Raw genomic sequence first — 21,695 nt, 5'->3', positions numbered from 1 at the left:
GTGCTGATAAAAAAAAATTACGGACACCATAATTAAAGGCGTTTAAAAAATATTGAAAAATAAATGACACAGCTTAAGTATTTCTCAATGCTAAATGCCAGCGAAACCCAAAATTATTGTTGTGAATCATAGTGGCATATCTTTTCATTAGGATTTACCTGGAAGATGGCAACGTGTAGGTGGTTGATTGGTTAAAGAGAGATTATGTTGTCTATTATGGTGACTATCGATATTCTAGAGAGTTGTTCTAGAGAACAAATCATAGAATAACTACAGCAAGCCAAATAAAGCCAAAGTCTTTGGAGAAAAACAAGGGTCAAAGGATAAATCTAATTAGATCGGAACACCCCAAAATTAGTAGATGGTACAAATGGATCCTTGTAATCCGATACTCATCTTTCGCCTCTTATCACAGAGACTATAGTTGGATTCGGATCTTTCGAGGATCCGAATTGCTGCAGATATATAAATTTTCCAGTCAAATTAAGGGGGAAACTTAGTCTACAGCACGTCTATAGCAAGCCGACGTTGTTGACGCCACGTTACTCGATTAAATCCATGGGCTTTCCATCTAGAACCTCACATGGATAAATCTCCCTTATCTTAGAAATATTCGTATAAAATTGGATCAAGTTAAGAGGATCTTATACGACCCAGATATGAAGATACTCCACAACCACAACTCGTGTACGTGCTTAAAATTTTATCCAACTCGTAGCAAATTCACACAACCTGAGCTGCATCGCATCGATCCCCGCCCATGGATAAATACATCAAGCTAAAGTCAATTGCCATCTTCTTCTTGCGTACAGTCTACTATATATATATATATATATATATATATTGCTCTTGCATCAATCTGCTTACCTTCATCGTGTTCAAAGATGGCACAAACCAAAATCTCTTCTCCTCTCCTCCTCTTAGTTACCATCTCTTCGTTTTCCCTTCTACTTCTCTTTCCAGTCTCATCCTCTCCTCCTCCTTTCAAGGCAGTTGTCTCCCCCATCACCAAAGACACCGAAACCTCTCTCTATACTATCCCAGTCAATGACAACTCCCCACTAGTGTTAGACCTCAATGGCCCTCTCATATGGTCTCTTTGCACCTCAAATCACAAGACCATCCCTCGCAACTCTTCGACATGCGCCGCCGCCGCCAAATTCCAACCTCCCGAATGCGGTTGTAATACTACTTCCAGTCTTCGCAATAACAAATGCATCTGCACTGCTTACCCTGTCAACCCGGTTACCGGGAACTGCTCGTCCGGTGACCTGACCTTCATGCCGTCGGTCACTACCAACGCGACCGACGGCAAGAACCCGCTGTACCAAGTCGGTTTCTCAGACCTCGTCTCCTCCTGCGCGCCTCGGAGTCTCTTGTCATCGCTACCTAGCGGTGCAACCGGCGTAGCCGGTCTCGGGCGGTCGTCCAAGCTCTCCTTGCCTTGTCAGCTCTCCTCCTTCAACCTCGAGAAGCAGTTCGCCCTCTGCCTCCCGAGCGGCGGCGCCGGCGTGGCGTTCTTCGGGAGTAAGCCCTTCGATCTCATCCACATGACGTCAGATCGTAATATAAGCGACTACTTAACCTACACCAACTTGCTCAAGAATCCGGTAAACCCCGCGTACTACATCGACGCCAAGCTCGTCGCCGTCAACACCGAGGCGGTGCCCCTCCCGGCTCACGCGCTCGAGCTCCACAAGAAAGCCAATGGCGGCGGCGTTACGCTCACCACCGCGATTCCTTACACCGCCCTTAGGAGCGACATCTACAAGCCATTCCTGAAGGCTTACGACGAGGCTTCTAGTTATATCCAACGAGTTGCTCCCGTGAAGCCTTTTGAGCTATGCTACAATAGCACTACGATGGGGTCGACGAGGATGGGGTACGCTGTACCCCAGATCGATTTGGTATTAAATGGTGGAAAGAATTGGACGATATTTGGAGGCAATTCTATCGTGCAGGTTGATCCGGTCACGGCTTGCTTCGGGTTTGTGGATGCTGGGCCGAAGGCGGATAAGGCTATCCAGATCGGTGGGTTTCAGATGGAGAATATCTTGGTGTTATTCGACCTGGAGAGGAAAAGGATGGGTTATACGGGTCTCCTATTCGGGATTATGACTACGTGCTCTAACTTTAACTTCACTTATGCGGGTGGGTTTTGATAAAACGGCTTCTATCATCTTGGGGTTTTAATAAAAATGGCTTGTAATTTGTAAATTGTTTCTAATCTATCTATCTGTATTGTTATTATTATTATTATTATTTTGGGTTGCTTTTTGTACTTGATTTAATGAATAAATAAAAAAGTGGAGGTGCGATGTGAAAAATGGCAAATGGGGAGAGTCAATTATGGAGGATGGAGCTGTTAACAGGTTGGAAGTAGCCGTTATACTCGTCGTGAAATAAAAGGAAGAGGTGAGTGGCAACCCGAGATGCTGCGGACTAAGACTCGTCCAATAGAATCCCAGGCAAGCAATGGGTCCCACTTCTGACCTCCCGACCGTTATAGAGTTGGACCAACAAAATCCACTATTGGTGCTCCCAAAATGCCCTTTTCTTTATCTGAAATTACCACTAGATTCAAGAAGATATTAAGAAAGATTACTACATTTTAAACCTTGTATATAATGCCAATATGTAGAGTGCTGCTTTCGAATTTAGTTTATGAAACATCATTTTAATTGCAAGATCCCAGATCTAATAGAAGATAAACACAAAAAGGTTAAATTTTGATACAGTTTCCACTCTGAAAGAAACAGTGGTAGAAGATGTAAATAAGCTGTGAGATGAGGGCAAGGGATATGGGTAGAGGCTCGAACGGGTTGTTCCTTTTAAACGAGAGCTTATAAGAGGAGGGAAATTAGATGCGATTACGATTCGGGCCGTGGCCCATGGCCCACAGAGAGCGGTTTGTATCCCTAATCTTGCTACGTGGCGTCTTATCATTGGATTCCAGAGGGAAGGCCCACCCAATTAAAAATCGACGCAGAAGAATTAAATGCCGCTTCCTATTCTTGCAAGGGATACTCCTCTGCACTGCACTCCCTCCGAGAAGCGGCGCCTCCAAGAAGCGGCCAAGGTTTTCTCCATCTCTTTTTATCTCTTGTTTATGATTTGAATTAGAGTGATGGGTTAAAAGAGGTTCCTTCTTTTCTTTTTTTAATATACTCGTTTTGTTAATGAGATTGGAGATAGGTTCTTGTTCTTGTTCTAGCTTCTAACCATTAGAAAGCAGAGGTTTCATGGATATTGGTGTTCCTCCTTTGGGTAGCTAGTTCTTGATGAAGACGATGGTCGGTACTTCCCACTTTGCATTCTTCTGATCGCAGTAGAAACCGTAAGATTGGGAAAGCAGTTGCAAGATGCTTTCCTGAGGCTCTTGTTTATCGTATTGATTCGAGAAGTCTTGGGTTTTCGATATGTAGGAAAAGAAAGACTTGTTATTTTACATCTTATCCTGGTTTAATTTGTCATGGGGGGAAAAGAAGCTATGATTAGGGAACAGAAATATTGAATCAGTGTTCTGGTCCTCTTTGGCACTAGTTTAATGGGATGGGGTGATTGCCAAATTGCTACCTTTTTAATTTGTGCAAGTGCTCTAGATTGTCGCAGGTAAGTGGGCAGCAATGAAGGTGCAAAAGGATTTACCACAGTCATGGTGGTTTGAGAGCCATAACAACTCTAGGCGGTCTCCGTGGTTGGTGTCAACTCTTTCAGGTTTGTTTGTTTTCTTTGTTCATGACTATATTATGGCACACAATTCAAACTTTTCACATCAATTTTAGATAGTTTTTGGATTCACCTTATGATGCTCTGACGCTTTACTTCAATTTGAAAGTTATCTAACTCTGTATGCTCTCTATTATTTTCTCTTATATGAAGAAAATTTGTACAATTGGAACAATCTGTAGTTGGCAAACATAGGCAATAATGACGGTGAAATTGAAAGTACATCTAATGCTACAGAAGTATAGGGTAGTTTTCCACTAACTTTGGTTTTTTAATTTTCTGCTTAGTTATTTTGTGACATGGACAATTGGAACAGTGTGAAACATACTTGCATCTTTGACGATTTCAACATGCACATAATACATATATGTTTTTATGTGTCTGAAACACCTAATTTAGTATATCTAGATTCCTGCACGATATGCTTGTGATTTCATATGAAAATGGTCTGATTACAGAAGATATGTTATATGTTGGATACAATCCATAACAATTGAATCACCTTATGCAATAATTATTTGACATGTAACATCAGAAGAATTATGGTTGATGCTTAGTTGGATTTAGGTTCAAGATTTTAGCAAGTAAATGATAACAAAGTTGATTAGCTAGGATGATGAAGACCAGGCAAATTGGTGACCTGCCCCATTTCATGTTTTTATTGTTATAATATTTTTCAAGGTTTTAAAGTTTCAGTACCTTTTTTTTTGGCACTTGGAACAAAACAAGCCTTTGCTTGATTTTCTACTGTCAGATCTTGTTGTCTCTCAACAAGGGCCATTTTCTCCAGAATTCATCTAAGGTAAATATTTGTATTATCATCATCCATGAATTTGTAACACACTAAAACCATTTTATTTGTTCCTTTACTAAGTCTTACCAATCTCAGCCTTAATGCCAAAAATAGCCAGCAATGGTGTTACTGCACCTGTTTATCATTGTATTCAATCAATTTTTTGGTTAGGTAGTTTGTTCTTAGCTGTTAGACATGTACCTCTTACTACTAGTAAGAATGCCATGGAAATGGTCTGATATGTTACAAATGGCTGGATTCTCTAACGATCCATTTGAATGACAAAAATCAAGTCTAAACAATGTGGAACTGTTTCTAGTTGAAAGTTTTTTTGTATTCATAGATTTTATTGTTATTGGCACATCATTTAGTGTTAAAAAATTTCTCTGCAGAACTAGAAGAGAAGACCAAGCAAATGCTGAAACTGATTGAGGAAGACGCAGATTCATTTGCTCAACGTGCTGAGATGTATTACAAGAAGAGACCTCTACTCATCAACTTGATTGGGGATTTCTACCGAGATCACCGCTCGTTAGCAGAGCAATACGACCATCTGAAATCAGGAGGTGGAATTCGTCACACATTATCTGGCCCCTCTTTGTTAGACAGAGCCTGGTCACAGAAGGTAAGCAACAATACATCGGATGGATCATCTTTGTTTTCCTCAGACTGTTACGACTCTGAGGAGTCCGAGGTTGATGATCCTGAACAAGAAGAATCGGAAGCTGAGACCAAGCCGAGAGATGAGCCAGATAAAGAGAACGACAATGATCTTGTGAAGCTGATGAAGATAGAACTACAGATACTTGAAGAGCAGAACGTGACTCTTAAGGCTGAATTAGCTGGAAAAGATGAGGAGAAGAGGGAGGTCATCCGACAGCTCGCTTCATCCATCGGCATCTTAAAGGAGGAGAATGCTGATATGAGGAAATGCATCAAGAATTCGAGAAAATGGGGCAATATTTATGAATTGAAGAAGAAGACCAAGGAGTTATTCTCTGGAAAAGTTTTTCGTGGGCATTCCAAGTCTCAAACAACAGTTGTGGCTCTTTAGGGATGGTAGAGTAAGACAACCAGCATCTAACCTACATTTTTTACTTCACCTTTATATAGCTCTCATTTGTTGGAATGGAAATATTACCTCACCCTTGTTATGTTGGCAAATTAATGTGAAATGTGAAACTGGAAGTCCTTTTTTTTCGGGGGCAAAACATTCATGTTACCAGAATGGATATATTTATTTTGCAATCTTGCCAAGATTTTTTATCCGTACTAGCAATGTAAATTTACTGATCAGTTTTTCCTTGGAAGTGTATCATATTTTGAACTCAATCATGAACTTGATAAGCAACAGGTTAAACCTTCTATGTGATGATTATGAAATCTACATTGTAGTGGAACCAAAGAAGCCATGTGATCTTTGTAATTCTCAACTCTCTTTGGCAGCTGGCAAATGGGATCATCCAATAGACCGAACTCTCCAAGGTACATAGATCCTATTATCTTTTGTTACTGAATGCTTCATAAGGGCATATTCCTCATTTTGAGTTCTTCATCAGATGTGGCAGGGAACAACAAGGCTTTTACTAATTGCATTTTGAGAGCATCCTTACTGCTGCGTACATTTTGATGATTGATCTGATACAGCCCAACAGTGTCAAAGCACTCGATTGATTGACAAAATGCATCAACATCAAAGAGGTACTTCTCTTGACTTGTAGCTAATGTTCTATTTATAAGTGTGAGAATAAACCACTCTAATATGACAAGTTAATTTCACAAGAAGAGAGCAAAAAGTTCACTTTTTGATGAATGTAGTTAAAGTAGATGAGTAATTCTACTCTTTATCAGAAACAATCATCATCTATATCATCAGCCCACCTCAAGATACCTTTTGGTCAAGTTAATTTTACAAGAACAGAGCAAAAGGTTCACTTTTTGATGAATGTAGTTAAAATAGATTAGTAATTCTACTCTTTATCAGAAACAATCATAATCTATATCATCAGCCCACCTCAAGATACCCTTTTGGTCAAGTTAATTTTACAAGAACAGAGCAAAAGGTTCACTTTTTGATGAATGTAGTTAAAATAGATTAGTAATTCTACTCTTTATCAGAAACAATCATCATCTATATCATCAGCCCACCTCAAGATACCCTTTTGGACAAGTTAATTTTACAAGAACAGAGCAAAAAGTTCACTTTTTGATGAATGTAATTAAAATAGATGAGTAATTCTACTCTTATCAGAAACAATCATCATCTATATCATTAGCCCGTCTCAAGATACCTTTTGGACCCCCCCTCCCCCTCCCCCCTCCCCCTCCCTCAATTTTCAAAACTGTGAAGGCCCCACAAGGCCATGTTATTGGATGCCTCTCGTGTTTTGTCCCCTAGCAGCCCAATGCCACCCTGTGCCCTCCCTGCTATCCTCCAACCACTAAAGACCACGTGGACCAGTACATCCTTCCCCTCCCCTTTTAAACCTTCCGCACACACAAAAAAAAAACCCCACTTCTATATTGAACTCTCTGTCTCTCTCTCTCTCTCCCTTTGTGCTGCTTCAATTGTCACTCAAAATGGCCATCTCCTCTTCTATGTGCTCTTCTTTCTCAGCCTTAGCCACATTGCTCCTTCTAACCATTCCTCTTCCATCTCACTCATTGAAGGCCTCCGCCATCTCAGCCGCGCCGGCTGTCCTTCCCACCAACCCTGAATTCTCTGATCTTTCGCCGGCGTTGGCCCCGGATATCATGCCATTGTTCCCAACCCCGGGGTCCAATTCCGGCCTGGCGCCATCTTCCTCGATGCCGACAATTCCATCGAGCCCTAGCCCGCCAAATCCTGATGCGCTGGAGCCCAATTCGGCGATCGCACCGATCGGCGCCGCAACTTCGTCGGCCAGCATTTTGGGGAATCCGGGTAGGGTGAGTGTGGCATTGATCTCTTGCTTAGTGCTCATGTGGTGGTTAGAGCTTGTGGGGAAGTGATGGGGTGCAAGTGGGCTCGGTTCTTACCTTTGTTATTATTTAATTTGTGTTTTAATTTTTTTTTTTGGGGGGTTACTCATCTCTTTATAGATATGGTTGTCTCTTTGAGGTGAAGTTATATAGCCAATTGCCACAAAGATGTTGAATGATGTGCAGCTTTTTCTACTCTTATAGTCTCATTGACTAAAAGTGCTAAAGTTTCTTGGAAAGAGCCTTTAAAGAACAAATGCACCATCCTTTTGATGATAGGCAGGATTCCAATTGCCTTAAACTAGGTATCCACTAGAGAAAGTGTGCATATAATAAGGTGCCGTCTCTCTGGCTCAACAGTATTGAACATTATTTTGTTCAAAGATTGTGAATGAAATTGTCACGCCGGTGAACTGTCTATGTTTAAAAATGCCCAAGAAAAGGGATCACCAATGAGGCAATGAGTACTAAAATTCTACTTCTTTTTTGGTATATAACGATAATATCGAGAAGGGAACGCTAGTACTTATCGTCAGGTTGTCCTGTCGGACGAGCAAGAGATCATGAGTTCAAAATTAAATAAAGCAAACGAAAAGATTCTGTATAAAAGCAGGATGTGCAGGAGTTTTTAGCACTTATGCTCTTATAGATTTGATCCTTTGTAGCCTCTTTTGCTTAGGATTGATTCACTTGCAAGTGTGCATTTGCTTATATCTCCAGATCTTGTAAGCATGTGGAACCCTAAGCATTATTAGGTCACAATTACCAAGGTGTGGATGAGGGAAAGCTCTGCTCAGAGTCAGAGAGGAATCCCCAATTCTACCAAACTCCCCCCACCCCCCCATGTGAGCATATGAAATGGGTGGAGTTGCAATGATAGGAAAAGGACATAACTGGAGTTTGAAATCATCTTGATGGGATCATGACTCTGTGGCTTCTTCTGCACATGTAGTGTCTAACCTCTGAAACCTCCTCAACCAAACCTAAAGAAGAGTGGCTAAGACTACTCACAAGCAACTAAGCCATAGAAGATTCTCTCATTTTTATCTAGTATAGTTTATTGAAGGGTCAATAATTTACAGAAGATGGCTGAAGAAGACATATGTAGTACAGAAGAAGAGCCAAGAAGGAGAACAAATTGAGAGTTGGTAGGAAGGCAGGAAGAGATCAGCACTCACATGACAGTGTATGGACAAAGGAGAAAAGCCCAATGGGCAGTGAGAGTGAATGGCATGTTACTGAATTTTGGCATTTGTTCAAACTAATTCAGCAGATCAATTGCAGAACTCTGTCAGTTGCTGAAATTTGTTTAATAAGGGATGGTGTCCAACATTTCTTCCTTCACTTGTGTGGAATAAGTTTATCCCAGTATAAGTCTTTTTATAATAGATTACCTCCATACTAGTCTTTGATACCTACTTATCTCTTCTCCCATTTTCAATCCAATATTTTTATATTTACCCATTACTATTTTGCATTGAAAAGACACGACTTCAATCAACTATCAGTTTTTTTCTCCTTTTTTTTTCATTCATCAATTATAAATAATATTTTAGTTATTTACTAAAATATCAAGTGTAATAGTTATATGTTTATATTAATTTACAACCAACTAACATAATAGCCTAAACCGGTTTCATTATTCGGTAGGTAAACACTAAAGTCTGACTATTGGACTGGTTGGAGGAAGCAATGCTACAAAGTGAGGCCCCAAATCCTTTCAGTGTTGATATATTCAGCAAATTATCCAGAATATATAGTTGAAACATTTTGGAGCCCTGCTCATATGAATATTTATATGCATATATCCTAATTAGGACTCGATTAGTTGCATACTATAATAAATTTATAAGCTTAAAGGACCTAACTAGCAATGAAATAAAGCTTCAATAAGCTTGCATGCTTGACAAGATCACAAATGGTGAGAATGATTCACTCTCAGGCTTTCTGATAGTGCTGCTTTTTCAACACTAGATATATAGACAAGAAAGAGATGTCATTAATGACTCTATCTTAGCTCAGTCATCATTAAATTCGAATTAACTTCGGATTAGGGACCAAATTTAGTCCGGCTCCGACTAAGGAAGAGAACATGCATGTCACGTACTTAAATTAATCCGAATTAGCTTCCGATTAGGAATTACTAGTTCTTCTTCACTTGTTCCTCTAGATATATATACAATAACACAAGCAGCTTCTACTCCTCCTCCTTCTATTCGATCGATCATGGAAATAACAAAGAAGTCGCCACCCACAATAGAAGCATCGCTGGAGCCAGGCTTCGTCTTCGATCCGACCGACGAGGTCTTGGTCGTCGACTACCTCTTCAACTGGATCCGCATCGAATGCCTTCCTTGCGACATCGTCATCGTCGACGACGTCTACCGCACGGAGCCATGGAATCTTCTCAGAGAAAACCACCGCGAGGAAGAGGGCTACTTCCTGACGCAAACCAAGGCGAACCACACCGCCGCTGACGGCGGCTGGGGGCGAAGGAAACGCAAGGCCGGAGAAGGGTCTTACGAGATCCAGAGCCGGATCGAGGACCGGGCGGTGGTTAACAATAGAATCACGTGGCGGAAGAATAACTTCAGTTACCAGCGGAAGAACGAGGGGGAGACGAGGCGGCGGCGGCGGAAGACGTCCGGCTGGGTGATGCACGAGTACGAGATAACGTCGAGGGCGAGCGAGTGGGTGCTGTGCAGGGTGAAGCTGAGTGATCAAGAGATCGCGAGGAGGAAGAAGTCAGAGGAGAATGGCAATGCTTTAGTTGATGATCAAAACCAACAATTCGAACAAGCCAATCAGCAGATTGAGGAGGAGGTGGAGGATTCCACTATAAAACACGCTGCGAATTACTGAGAGGGGCACCAACTAGTAGTTGCTCACGATGACGACCTGCCGCCGGTGGATGTTGCAAACTTTGACGAATGTCGATATAACGGCCAACTTTAACGATAGCAATGTCTTTAAGTTACTTAGCCCAGACTTTATAACGACTCTAAATCATTGGGCTATCAAACTACTGTAAACTAACCGCACTTAATAATGTTTTCTCAAAAGTTCACAAGACGATTTTTTTTTTTTTTTGATTGCCAATGAGCTGTGATCAGCTATATATTAATATTCTGTTGAAACGTTGCCGCGTCGACAGTGATAAGGTTACAGAGTTCTGGTGGAGCGTTGCTTGGCCGCTCAAAATAGCAATAGCCAGAGGCCACGCTTGCCCTAGCTGCTGCCCAGTCAGCCACGGTATTGGCTTCTCTCCCTACGTGGGAGAGCCTAACTTCTACAAACACTTTTGACACTCCCGCGCCAGATTGCGAACGCGCTAGGGGCTGTGCTCAGACTGCTGCATGCACCTGATGGCCTCTGTGCAGTCCGTTTCGATCTCCAGCCTGCTGCCTCTTCTCGCCACCTTCAGAGCCATTCTGATAGCCAGAGCTCGGTTTGTAGCGCCGAGTTTCCCGGGCACGGCTCCCATACCGCCTGGACTAGCTCTCCATCAGCATTGCGAAAAATGGCCGCGGCTCCTCCTTGATACGCGCCGGCTCTAAACGCGCCGAGGATACATGACCGAATGATCGTATCATAAATTCTTACTGCTCCTATTATTTCCTCACGTGCTAGATTTCCATTGGTTATGAGAGAGAACATACAAACTTCCAACATCGCATTCACTAAACAATCACACTGGCCTCTCCAATAACATAGCATAAGATCCTCTTGTACGCATCCGAGGCTCCACCCTTCCCTTCTCCCCCCACTCTTCCTCCACCCCAACCTTCATGCCCAAGTCGCACTTCGTCGACTACTTGGACGCCTACGCCGCCAAGTTCGCCATCTCCCCCCGGTTCCGCCGCAAAGTTGAGTCGGCGGAGTTCGACGAGGGGTCGAGGCGGTGGAGGGTGAAGGCGAGGAGGCTGGAGGACGGGGAGGTGGAGGAGTATATGGGGGCGGTACGTGGTGGCGGCGAGTGGGGCCAACGATGAGGGAGCGGTTCCGGATATTGAAGGATTGGGGGGGTTTAATGGAAAAGTGATGCACTCGAGTTGCTTCAAATCGGGTTCGGAGTTTAGAGGGAAGAAGGTTTTGGTCGTAGCGGGTGGGAATTCCGGGATGGATGGAGATTGCGTTGGATTTGGCCGAGTCGGGTGCGACGACTTCAATTGTGATCCGTAGCCCGGTAACTTCACGTCTCACTGGGAAATTTATAAAAAGATCCCCTACCTTTGTTCTATTATTATTCACGCCCCTACCATACTTGTTTATCCTTTTATTTTTGTATGGTAAACTAATCCAGATTCATTTAATATCAAGAGAGATTTGGCTACTGGGTATGATCCTAAAGTCCATCCTTCCATTGTATCTTGTGGATGCTTTGGCTCTTCTACTCTGTTATTTGAAGTTTGGCAATACATCTAAGTATGGCATTCATAGACCATCCAAAGGACCCTTCTATCTGAAAGCAAACTCACCAAACTTTCCAGTCATAGATGTTGGAACTTTTACAAAGATCAAGGCAGGAGAAATCCAGGTAGTTTTAATTAATTCTCTCAGTTCATGTTATTAACATTCTGTTCTTCATATGATGATATATGGTACATTGAATTATTGATAGGTTCGACCTTGTATAACAAGGTGAATTTTTGTTTCTCTTGTGTAGAGTGATGAGTATCTTATAGGTGATGATGGAATGGCAAAGCAAAAATATCCAAACCATTGGAAGGGAAAGAGTGGGCTCTATTGTGCAGGGGATTCCAAGATCGGCAGAGGAGATATCTATGATTGTTATAAATGGGAACTTCTGAAGACATTGTAAGCAAGACATCTATGAACTAAGTGTCTTAAGGACAAATTTACAATTTCTACGTATCTTTTTTCATACATAAATATCACAATTAGATTAATATATATATATATATATATATATATATATATATATATATATATATATATATATATAAGGGTTATACTAGGTATATGCGCCTAAATGTTACGGTAAAAAATTCATCAAATAATAAGTGTCTACGCTAAATTTCAACATAGAAAATAAAAAAATATAAATTTTTAATGAAATATTAGATATATTCTTATACGTAATTATAAAGCCTAAATGAGCTGATTATTAGACATTTTAAGTCTTGATTAGTTCAAGCTTAATTTCGAACATGATCAATCTTGATTAATGCTTAATCAAGCTTAAAAAAAAGAAGAAGCTTACTTCAACTATAAAATATAAAAATTATAATTATTTAGAGTATTGTTAAATTTAGTCGTTGGAGCCAGCAGCTCAGAGCAACTCCAACCGGGCTCCAAATTCCAAATTTGGAGCTCGGTTGAGCTCCATTGGGGCTCTAAACCTACCTCCAAATTTAGAGCTAGGAATAGTGGGGACCATGAAAATGGAGCCGGACTCCATTTCTCATATCAACATTTTGAAAATGCCAAAATTGCCCAATAATTGTTATATTCAATAATTTTAATTTCATTGGTATCCTTTATTAAATAATTTAGTTAGTTAAACTGAGTATATAATTAGTTTTACTAATCTGTTTTTAACAAAAATAATACCATTGGAAAGGTCTCATCGAGACCTTTAAAATGAGTCTAATATTAAATTATTTTTGAGTTAATTAAAATTTTAAAATTTTTATTATTTATAAAAATAAGTCTAATATTAAATTCTTTTTGAGTTAATTTAAATTTAAATTTTTTTATTATTTATAAAAATGAGTCTAATAAATTATGTATCCTAAAATATAATTATTAAAAATTATTCCCAATGTAAATATTAAAAATTAAAATACATTAGATATGAAATACATTAAAAAAATATATCAAATAAAAATTACATTAAAATTTATATTCCTTCGTTCCCGTGCCTCTGTCATAAGTGTTCAATTAGTGCATTTTGAAGCTCAAAATGAGTCTCTTTATCTTGGATCTTTCTATGTCGAGCATGTAATTTCGATGCGTTTAATTAAAAATTAGTAATTTAAAATTACTTCTAAAACTATTGAATATTGGTCTTATTTTAAAGATCTCGATGAGAGTTTTCTAACCATATATTTTTTATTAAAAAATAATAACACTAAAATTATTTATTAAGTAATTTAAAATAACTAATATAATAATATATATTATATTAATATTTTAATATATACGGAGCCCGTGAATTTGCTCCATTTTTTCGAGTCTCGTTAAATTTAGTCGTTGGAGCCAGCTCATAATTACGGTTGACTCGAAATTACTTTTGAGCCTATTTTGACCGAGCTTCTTATTATTATTAATTAAGCCTATTATTTTTTCGGCTAAAAATTTTACCAATAAACCCCGCTAGAAGATGATTACTCATCAACTTTACCAATAAGTTCTAGTTTTTTTTAATATATCTAAACAAATGGATCAATTTGCAAATATGCAAAATTTGGAGGTTGCCACAATAAAACAAGAACTCAGGTAGTGATAAGTAAAAAAACCAGATTTATTTATTGAGGGTTTCTTCCCGTGCATTTGACGACGGAAAGATTGATATCTTTTATAATTAACTTGATGAAGATTTAATTACATTTTATCTTTTTGATTATTTTTTATTATTTACATATATCTTTCATTAATTTAAGATTGATTTAAATTAAATTTTAATAGATAGAGATAGAGAATTATATTTAAATTAAAGTTTATCTCCAAATAATCAAATTTAAATTATTTAATATTAAATGATATTTCTTATAATTAAGGTATAATTATATTTAAGAGAGAAATCTTAACGGAAGAAAAAAAAACGTGTATAAAGCTTCTTCCGTACGGTAAAGTTAATTGTTTATCAATCACTTTGATGAAAATCTAATGGTTAAGATCTTCAAGGGTATAACAAGAAAATTGGGAAGTTAGGCACACGTAATTAATTTTCTTAACTAATATACTCTTTTTCTTACGTAATGTGATTTTGAAACCGGTACCGGATATGAAAACTGGTTATTATAGCAATTAAGATTATAAATTTTAAATATGCATTAAATTATTTTAAATAACCTTATTTAAAATAGAGGGTAACTAGGAGTGATATCGCTCACCACTGGTGAGCATAACACCCTGTCTCCCCCCACATATATACGGTGGCTGGTCGCTCATCTACTCCTGCTCTTCTCCCGAACTCTCTAGATACTCATCAAGGCCGCCTCTGCTCTCTTCTCCACAACCTAGGGGGGTCGCCTGAGGTAAGATTTATGGTTTTAGAAGATTCCTTTCTCATTTATTCACCTCGATTTTAGGCTGTGATAGATCGATCTGCTTTCCGGTATCTCCGTTTGATTCGTGGATCATGAGTTTCTCCTGTTTCTTGTGATTTGATTTGAATTTGGGTTCCTGAAGTGTTGGAATCTGGGGTTTGATTCTTTGGTATGATGTTCTCTGTTCTTTTTGTGGTATTTTACTTGATCTTGAGGCTTTTATATGATCAGTGATGCAATCATCAATTTTTTCTCGGAAAGAACGGGGATGCACTTGCTAGATTCACCGATTCATCTATTATTAGTTACTACGTTGTTGTAAGCCATATAAAACGGAGATACTGTATCCCTTTAAAATTGGATCCTGAAGTGAGTAATTTGTCTGTCGAGGCATGAAAGATGAAAATTCCTGTTTTTGTTTTTCTTATCTTTGCTTTTGCCATTATTTTTTGTTAACTTGGATGCTCATGTTGTCTCTCGCACTTATCCGATTGTTGTGTTACTGAAAACTTTTCTTTTTATCCTTGATTTTCTTATTTGTAGATCACATAAGAAAATGGTGAAGGCTGTTGTTGTACTTGGTAGTAGTGATGGCGTCAAAGGCACAATCCACTTCACTCAGGAAGGAGAGGGTAAATATACTAGCAATGATAAGATCATGTGTTAGATTGTTACATGGATCGAGTAATTTTTGCCTCATATGTCATGTTAACCTCCTGTTATTTTTTCCCTTTTCATTGTTATAGGTCCGACCACTGTGACTGGTACCGTCACAGGCCTCAAGCCTGGGCTTCATGGTTTCCATGTTCATGCACTTGGTGATACTACCAACGGCTGCATGTCAACTGGTGCATATTCACCATTTCACATGATAGTTGTTGCAATCTTTAAATGAAATCAATAAATTTGTTGGTGGACATAACTTTCCTTCATGACACAGGGCCACATTTCAATCCTGCTGGGAAAGAACATGGAGCACCAGAAGATGAGGTCCGCCATGCTGGTGATCTTGGAAATGTGACTGCTGGACCAGATGGTAATTTTTCAGTTTACCAGCCTATGTGGTGCTTTAGAAATTTACTACATAGTTCTTGCTGTACCTCTGCGGTCCATGCATCATTCTGTCACTAATAGCTCTACTTCTTATATCTCCAGGTACTGCTCATGTTTCTCTTGTTGACAGTCAGGTGATACTTGGTTATTTTCTTGTTGTATTCCTGTCGTTATTCTTACAGTTCTTTTGAACTGGTGTATTTCTCTCCTCACAGATTCCACTTAGTGGACCACATTCTATCATTGGGCGTGCTGTTGTTGTCCATGCCGACCCTGACGATCTTGGAAAGGGTAATCCATCTTTCATTTAGCTCATTCCTTTTTCTTTTCCTTTTGTATTGTTCTTTTAATTAGAAAAAATTATACTATTATTTAAGCAGTATCAATATTAAGCTTTTTAGTGTCCTATCTAAATTTATTGTCATGACCTATCGGCTCACTGGTGCGGTGCATGTCTTCTAGATGTAGCTGACTTTGATTCGTGTCTAATTTTATTTGACTTTCTCATCAGGCATCATTTTCTTATGTTCATGTGATAAACTTGATAAACTGCAAACAGATTACAGTTATGATCCCATCTAGAGTATTAAAACATCCCCTCTTAACCACAGTATCCTTGTTTCTTTCTCACGGACTCTGATTTTGAAGTAGAATTGGTTACATCACATATGTTAGGAAATAACTTCTGTCTGAACTTTATTTGCATATAGAGAAACAAATAAACTATGCTAGTTTTTGTGATCATACAAGTTGCAGTGTTGCTCTACATCTCTTCTGTTTTTAAAGGAAAAGAAAAATGGGGCAGTAGTGGCAGGTATTTGTTCATTAATGTGCTGGACCATTTTACAAATTCCATTTCCTTTGTTATGCGAGTACAACGAGGGAACAAAAAAGGAAAGAAATACTAAACTCAGACACAACTTGCCAATATGAAGTACCAAAATATGGCACATTACCATCCTGTACACCGTAATGATATGCTTGCTTATAAACTACTGGAAAAAGTAAACTAACTAGGATTATTAACACACTAGAAGTTTCATTGTAAAGTCTACAATCCATTTTGTATTGGACGGTTGGACCTACTTCATCGTCGCTTAAAATTTGAAGATTCATTTTGGCAAGACAAGAAAATCATTTAATGGAGAGTATCTGCAAGCTTGACACATAGATGATTAGTCTCTGTACATGAAGATTCAATTTTAGCAAGGCCAGAAAATCATTTAACAAGAGTAGCTGCAAACTTGGTGCGTAGGTAATTATGACTGTACACTGGTTTCTGTTTTACCTTGTCTGAATCTTAAACCTTTTTCACAGAGGACAGGAACTTAGCACTGGCAAGGTGTTTTACCTAAATAGTTCCTTTGCTTTTTCTGCATTATGAATTTGCTTCTATGCTTTAGTTCAAATGCAATGGCTTGGCTATTCTGTAATCTTGTCTCTGGATATGAACTGATTTCATGGAACAATAAATGATTTTCATAAGGTGTTCTTTTTTAGCTACGATTATGACCTTTGGCAGTATCAGTCAAATGTTAATTGTGTTTACAATTGATAACATATGAAGATCTTATGAGTCAGGCACTTAACAGATTTGCTAATGTTACTTTAGGTGGACACGAACTTAGCAAGAGCACTGGAAATGCTGGTGGAAGAATTGCTTGTGGTAGGACACTACTACACCTTTTATCTCTTCTATGCTCCATTTTTACTGGCTGGTCTCATTTATATTGCATCCCTTCTCCCACTTCGCTCCTTTAGTATAATAATTAACTTTTTTGCATCTTATGAATTCCAGGCATCATTGGACTTCAGGGATAGGCGCCTTGTTCTAGATATCCATGAAGCTGATGTGAGAACAAAAGTCTTCTTGTAAACTAGAACCTTAGCGAAACTTATATTGAATAAGGAACCCAATGTGTGTTCAGATTTGCTGTGTTATCTTGTATTCTGTGGGATATATCTATTGAGACATACTCAGGACTATTATATTTTTCTTGAAGCAAATGTTCGCTATGCTCATATAAGTTGCATTGTGCGTTTCTAATTCACTAGCTAATATCCAATTTATGTTTGAATTAATGCCCAAAAAAATATGAACGTATGGCATTTCGTCCCTTTCATTACTTGTATTATTTGTCTCGTTATTTATCTTCACTAAAATTTAATTTAAATATAGTCATATTTAAGTAAATAATTAAATAAGCCATAAAATAAAATAATAAACATTTGATAAGAGTAATATAAGTCAGATATTGAACCTATATTCCACTAACCATGTAGCACTTCAATATAAAAGCACAACCAACAAGACAAGAAATTAAATTTTGAAAAAGAAGTAAAACTCATATAACATTCGTCAATCTATCAAGTAATTTGTTAGGCCTTTCCCAGTGGTGTTTGTGTCTCACAACTTACTTTTAAGCGATAGATTTGCAGAGCTGCGAGATCATCGGACTTCCAGAAGATGCAGTTAACAAGGGCAGCTCAGCCTGATACTTTGGTAACAATAATTCCAGTTTGTGGTGAGCTTAACCTACTTCGTCAAGGGAAATCACTCCATGGATATACTATTCGGCAGGAGCTACAGTCCTTGGATATGTATAGCAAGTGCTTTTATATCATGCAAACAAATGCTTTTATATCAACTTCACTAATTGATATGTATAGCAAGTGCGGGATGTTGAACACATCGCTGTACGAGTATTTCAACATTCTGTAGAAAAATCCATTGCTTCCAGGAACTCCATGATATCAGCCTATTGGTTTCCATGGGCATGATAGAAAAGCCATTGAGCTTTTCTGGGAGATGTCTGATTTGGGTGTTAAAGCTACTAAGAGCACTTTCGTTGCTCTTTTATCAGCTTGCAGCCACTCTGGACTGACCCGACTCCAAATACTAATCGGATGCGGTTTATAACCGCATCCACCCAACTCTATATAAACGTTATTTAGCAACTTCTGCTTACAACGCTCTTTCTTCTCTCCGATCGAGCTCTCTCTCTTCATTCCTTCCTTCCTTTCTTCCATAATGCACGGAGGAAGGCCTCCATCCGTCGAAGCTAGCCTTCCTTGCGGATTCAGATTCAACCCCACCGACGCGGAGCTCATCGACCACTATCTCCGCAACTGGGTCAGAAACGATGCTCTTCCTTGCAGCGACGCCGTCGTTGGCGCCGAGGTGTACTCCACGGAGCCATGGAATCTAGTCGGCGAGGATGAGGAGATGGGCTACTTCTTCTCGCACCGAACGCACCAGCGTCAGAAGTCCGCCTACGTGAGCCGCCGCGCGGGTTCCGGCACCTGGTTTCCTGAAAAGAAGAATCCGGTGATCGAAGAAATAAACGGTCGTGTTATTGGGTACAAACAGATGCTTTGCTTTTGCCTCTCTGAGGAGGATACCGATCGACCTAACAAGAAGAGGAAGAAGAGCACCGGGTGGGTCATGTACGAATACGAGCTTCCTTCTGGCACAACCCGGCAGGTATGGATTTCAAAATTTTATTTCTTAAAATTTTTTTATCCTTACCTTCTTTTCTGCATGCAGTTGAATTTATAATTACTGGATAATGTTTGCATGCAGCATATTGAACCAGTGCTGTGTTTGATTAAGAAGAGTGCTCAGGCGATTTCGTCCAGCAGAAAAAGACCTCGGGATCAAACACCGAGTCTTGGCTTCCCTGCAGAGGCTTCAGACACTAAACCGGCCGCTTCTACCGCGGACATCCACATTGACGCCGCCGACTTCGCGAATATGGTGCGTTCTTCGACGGCTTCTAGAGACATCTACGCCGCCGACTTCGCGAATATGGTGTGTTCTCCGACGGCTTTGATCACTTCGGAGAAGTGCAGCACTGAATACCAAATATCGACGCCGATATCAATTATGGAGCCAGTGCCCGTGCCGACGACTTCTACTAGAGACATTTACGCCGCCGCCGACATCGAGTGCAGCACGGAGTGTGGCATGACGACGCCGGCATTGCCTCCGGCACCATCCACGGAGGCAGCATTGCCGCTCGAATCCTCTGCGGACCATGAATTCGTCGATGACGGCTACGACTTCGAGGCAGCGGAGTTTGAGGCCTTTCTGAATGCCACTTTGTTGGAGGATTTAGACGAGAATTCACTCGAGCACGCCAAGTCGGGCGACGTCGGCCCCGCCAATAATACCACCGGCGGAAGTAGTTGGAATCCGACGGTCTCGGAAACTGGGGATCAGCTCAACAATGTCGATAGCACTAATCCGCCTACTTGCGATGGAGGAGGAGGAGTCTTTGGTTCCACGACCTCAATTATCGATCCTTTTAAATGGTACGGCGGGCAGAACTCTCCTTGTTGGAGTGACGGAGTCTGATAGAATGATTAATAGAGTTGTTTATATATATATATATATATATGTGTGTGTGTGTGGACTTTACTTGCATTCATGTTGTCGTAAAGCTGTTTGTTAATTAGTTTGTCAAGATTAATTTGTGACAAAGTAATTAATCAGACAACAATTTTTGGACCGTGCTGTTATAAAATCATTTGTTCAATTTAAGGTTACTTTGTATATATATATATATATATATCACCAGAAATTAACGTTACCTGAAGCAATGTTGTTAAAAAAAAAAAAAAACTTGTATTCTTTATGCATGCATGTCTAAAGACATTCTTAATTTATCTACCTAGATATTGGGTTAGGGAATTAATTAACTAACACTGTGCCTTAGCCCGAATCACACCGTACCTAACCCAATTCATCCAATTTATTTTTTCAAAACTAAATACTCGTTCTCTCTCTCTCTCTCTCTTCTTCACTTGCCTGCAAGATGATCCACGTGAAAGCTAAGAGAAGCTTACTCAACTGATGGTTCGTTTGGTTGTTAAAATTAATATAAAGCACCTACCGGACTTTGAACGAATATAATAAATTTTATTTTTGGAATATAAATGGGCATTTGGTCTAGTGGTATGATTCTCGCTTAGGGTGCGAGAGGTCCCGAGTTCAATTCTCGGAATGCCCCAATTAAGTTTATTTTCCTTTTTTCGGCTCTTCAAAGTCCACATATTAACAAACATTACATGTTTTTCATGGACATCTACCTTTTTTCTTAATAATTAAATTGCATTAATCAGAGGGTGAGGTGCCCCCAAAAAGGTTACAAATTGGTGCCTCACACGTGTAGGGTGCTGGCAACATCAGAACATAAAATAGAGGTTAACTCAGGCATCTCTGAGTCTTCCCAAGTAAAAGTAGAAGAAGTTTTCCTAACATGATTTGCCAGCCAGTTAGCGGCATCATTTGCTTTTCTAAGTACATGGGTCAGTTTAATATTATTAAAGGTACCGAGGAGATGACAGATGTCAGTGAACACATTCTTCATGCTTTTGTCCCCCTTGTTGGTTTTGAGGGCGCTTATAAGTTTGAGCGAATTAGACTCCATCGAGAGTCTCTGAATAGCCAAGCTCTTAGCTTGTTCAAGCGCCTCGCGAAGTGCGCACACTTCATCAAACATGGCAGTAGTGCATCGAACAATGGCCCAACTTTACAAGCGAGAAAAAGTTACAAAAGAATTAACACACAAGGAGGATAGTTTAGAAGAAAAAATTTCACTTCTTTAAATAGTTTAAACTTAATTAAATTTTATTAGATAGTTTGAAGTAGCCTGAATTAAAATAGATTTCAGTGTTAATTATATTTTAACCTTCGTATGTTTTTCACTTCTTTAAAAGTAAAAATTTATTAGAAAAAAATTCAAAAACTTCAGTAACAAAATTAGATGAATAAAAATGTCCTCTCTCTCTCTCTCTAAAAAATTGATTTGGCCCTTTTTCGAGGGGGCATTCCGAGAATCGAACTCGGGACCTCTCGCACCCAAAGCGAGAATCATACCACTAGACCAAATGCCCTGGATAGATTTGATGTGTTAAAAGTT

General features: G+C 39.4%; 5 protein-coding genes, 1 long non-coding RNA gene and 2 other non-coding genes across 8 annotated transcripts; 7 read left to right on the top strand and 1 right to left on the bottom strand.

Annotated features, from left to right (window-relative positions):
• The first annotated feature begins 867 nt into the window (after nucleotides 1-867).
• On the top strand, nucleotides 868-2,318 carry LOC140782460 (chitinase CLP-like). Its single transcript, XM_073129038.1, has one exon. The coding sequence runs from the start codon at nucleotides 885-887 to the stop codon at nucleotides 2,160-2,162; it is 1,278 nt and encodes a 425-aa protein (XP_072985139.1). The 5' UTR covers nucleotides 868-884; the 3' UTR covers nucleotides 2,163-2,318.
• A 556-nt stretch (nucleotides 2,319-2,874) lies between these two features.
• LOC140781012 (protein NETWORKED 3C-like) lies at nucleotides 2,875-5,788 on the top strand. Its single transcript, XM_073126762.1, has 3 exons — nucleotides 2,875-3,079; nucleotides 3,603-3,717; nucleotides 4,915-5,788. Exons 1-3 carry the CDS (start codon nucleotides 2,999-3,001, stop codon nucleotides 5,574-5,576), a joined length of 858 nt encoding a protein of 285 aa, XP_072982863.1. The 5' UTR covers nucleotides 2,875-2,998; the 3' UTR covers nucleotides 5,577-5,788.
• Nucleotides 5,789-6,183: 395 nt separating this feature from the next.
• Nucleotides 6,184-10,520, top strand: LOC140781013 (NAC domain-containing protein 83-like). The gene is made up of 2 exons (XM_073126763.1): nucleotides 6,184-6,223; nucleotides 8,566-10,520. The coding sequence occupies exon 2, from the start codon at nucleotides 9,710-9,712 to the stop codon at nucleotides 10,343-10,345; it is 636 nt and encodes a 211-aa protein (XP_072982864.1). The 5' UTR covers nucleotides 6,184-6,223; nucleotides 8,566-9,709; the 3' UTR covers nucleotides 10,346-10,520.
• LOC140781014 (uncharacterized) lies at nucleotides 6,993-7,678 on the top strand. Its single transcript, XM_073126764.1, has one exon. It carries the CDS (start codon nucleotides 7,103-7,105, stop codon nucleotides 7,511-7,513), a length of 411 nt encoding a protein of 136 aa, XP_072982865.1. The 5' UTR covers nucleotides 6,993-7,102; the 3' UTR covers nucleotides 7,514-7,678.
• Nucleotides 10,521-11,229: 709 nt separating the features above from the next.
• On the top strand, nucleotides 11,230-12,370 carry LOC140782600 (uncharacterized). The gene is made up of 3 exons (XR_012107912.1): nucleotides 11,230-11,669; nucleotides 11,804-12,020; nucleotides 12,150-12,370. It is a non-coding gene; the product is annotated as an uncharacterized lncRNA (long non-coding RNA).
• A 2,183-nt stretch (nucleotides 12,371-14,553) lies between these two features.
• Nucleotides 14,554-17,778, top strand: LOC140780954 (superoxide dismutase [Cu-Zn]). Its single transcript, XM_073126687.1, has 8 exons — nucleotides 14,554-14,706; nucleotides 15,262-15,350; nucleotides 15,465-15,566; nucleotides 15,659-15,754; nucleotides 15,874-15,905; nucleotides 15,987-16,062; nucleotides 17,384-17,437; nucleotides 17,570-17,778. The coding sequence occupies exons 2-8, from the start codon at nucleotides 15,275-15,277 to the stop codon at nucleotides 17,590-17,592; spliced, it is 459 nt and encodes a 152-aa protein (XP_072982788.1). The 5' UTR covers nucleotides 14,554-14,706; nucleotides 15,262-15,274; the 3' UTR covers nucleotides 17,593-17,778.
• A 2,933-nt stretch (nucleotides 17,779-20,711) lies between these two features.
• Nucleotides 20,712-20,783, top strand: TRNAP-AGG (transfer RNA proline (anticodon AGG)). The gene has a single exon. It is a non-coding gene; the product is annotated as a tRNA-Pro (tRNA).
• An 814-nt stretch (nucleotides 20,784-21,597) lies between these two features.
• Nucleotides 21,598-21,669, bottom strand: TRNAP-UGG (transfer RNA proline (anticodon UGG)). Its single transcript has one exon. It is a non-coding gene; the product is annotated as a tRNA-Pro (tRNA).
• Nucleotides 21,670-21,695: the final 26 nt, after the last annotated feature.

Source organism: Typha latifolia, chromosome 2 (genome assembly GCF_019914945.1).
Source record: "Typha latifolia isolate L0001 chromosome 2, TyphaL0001v2, whole genome shotgun sequence".
NCBI lineage: Eukaryota > Viridiplantae > Streptophyta > Magnoliopsida > Poales > Typhaceae > Typha > Typha latifolia.
This window is presented reverse-complemented; position numbering and strand designations above follow the sequence as displayed.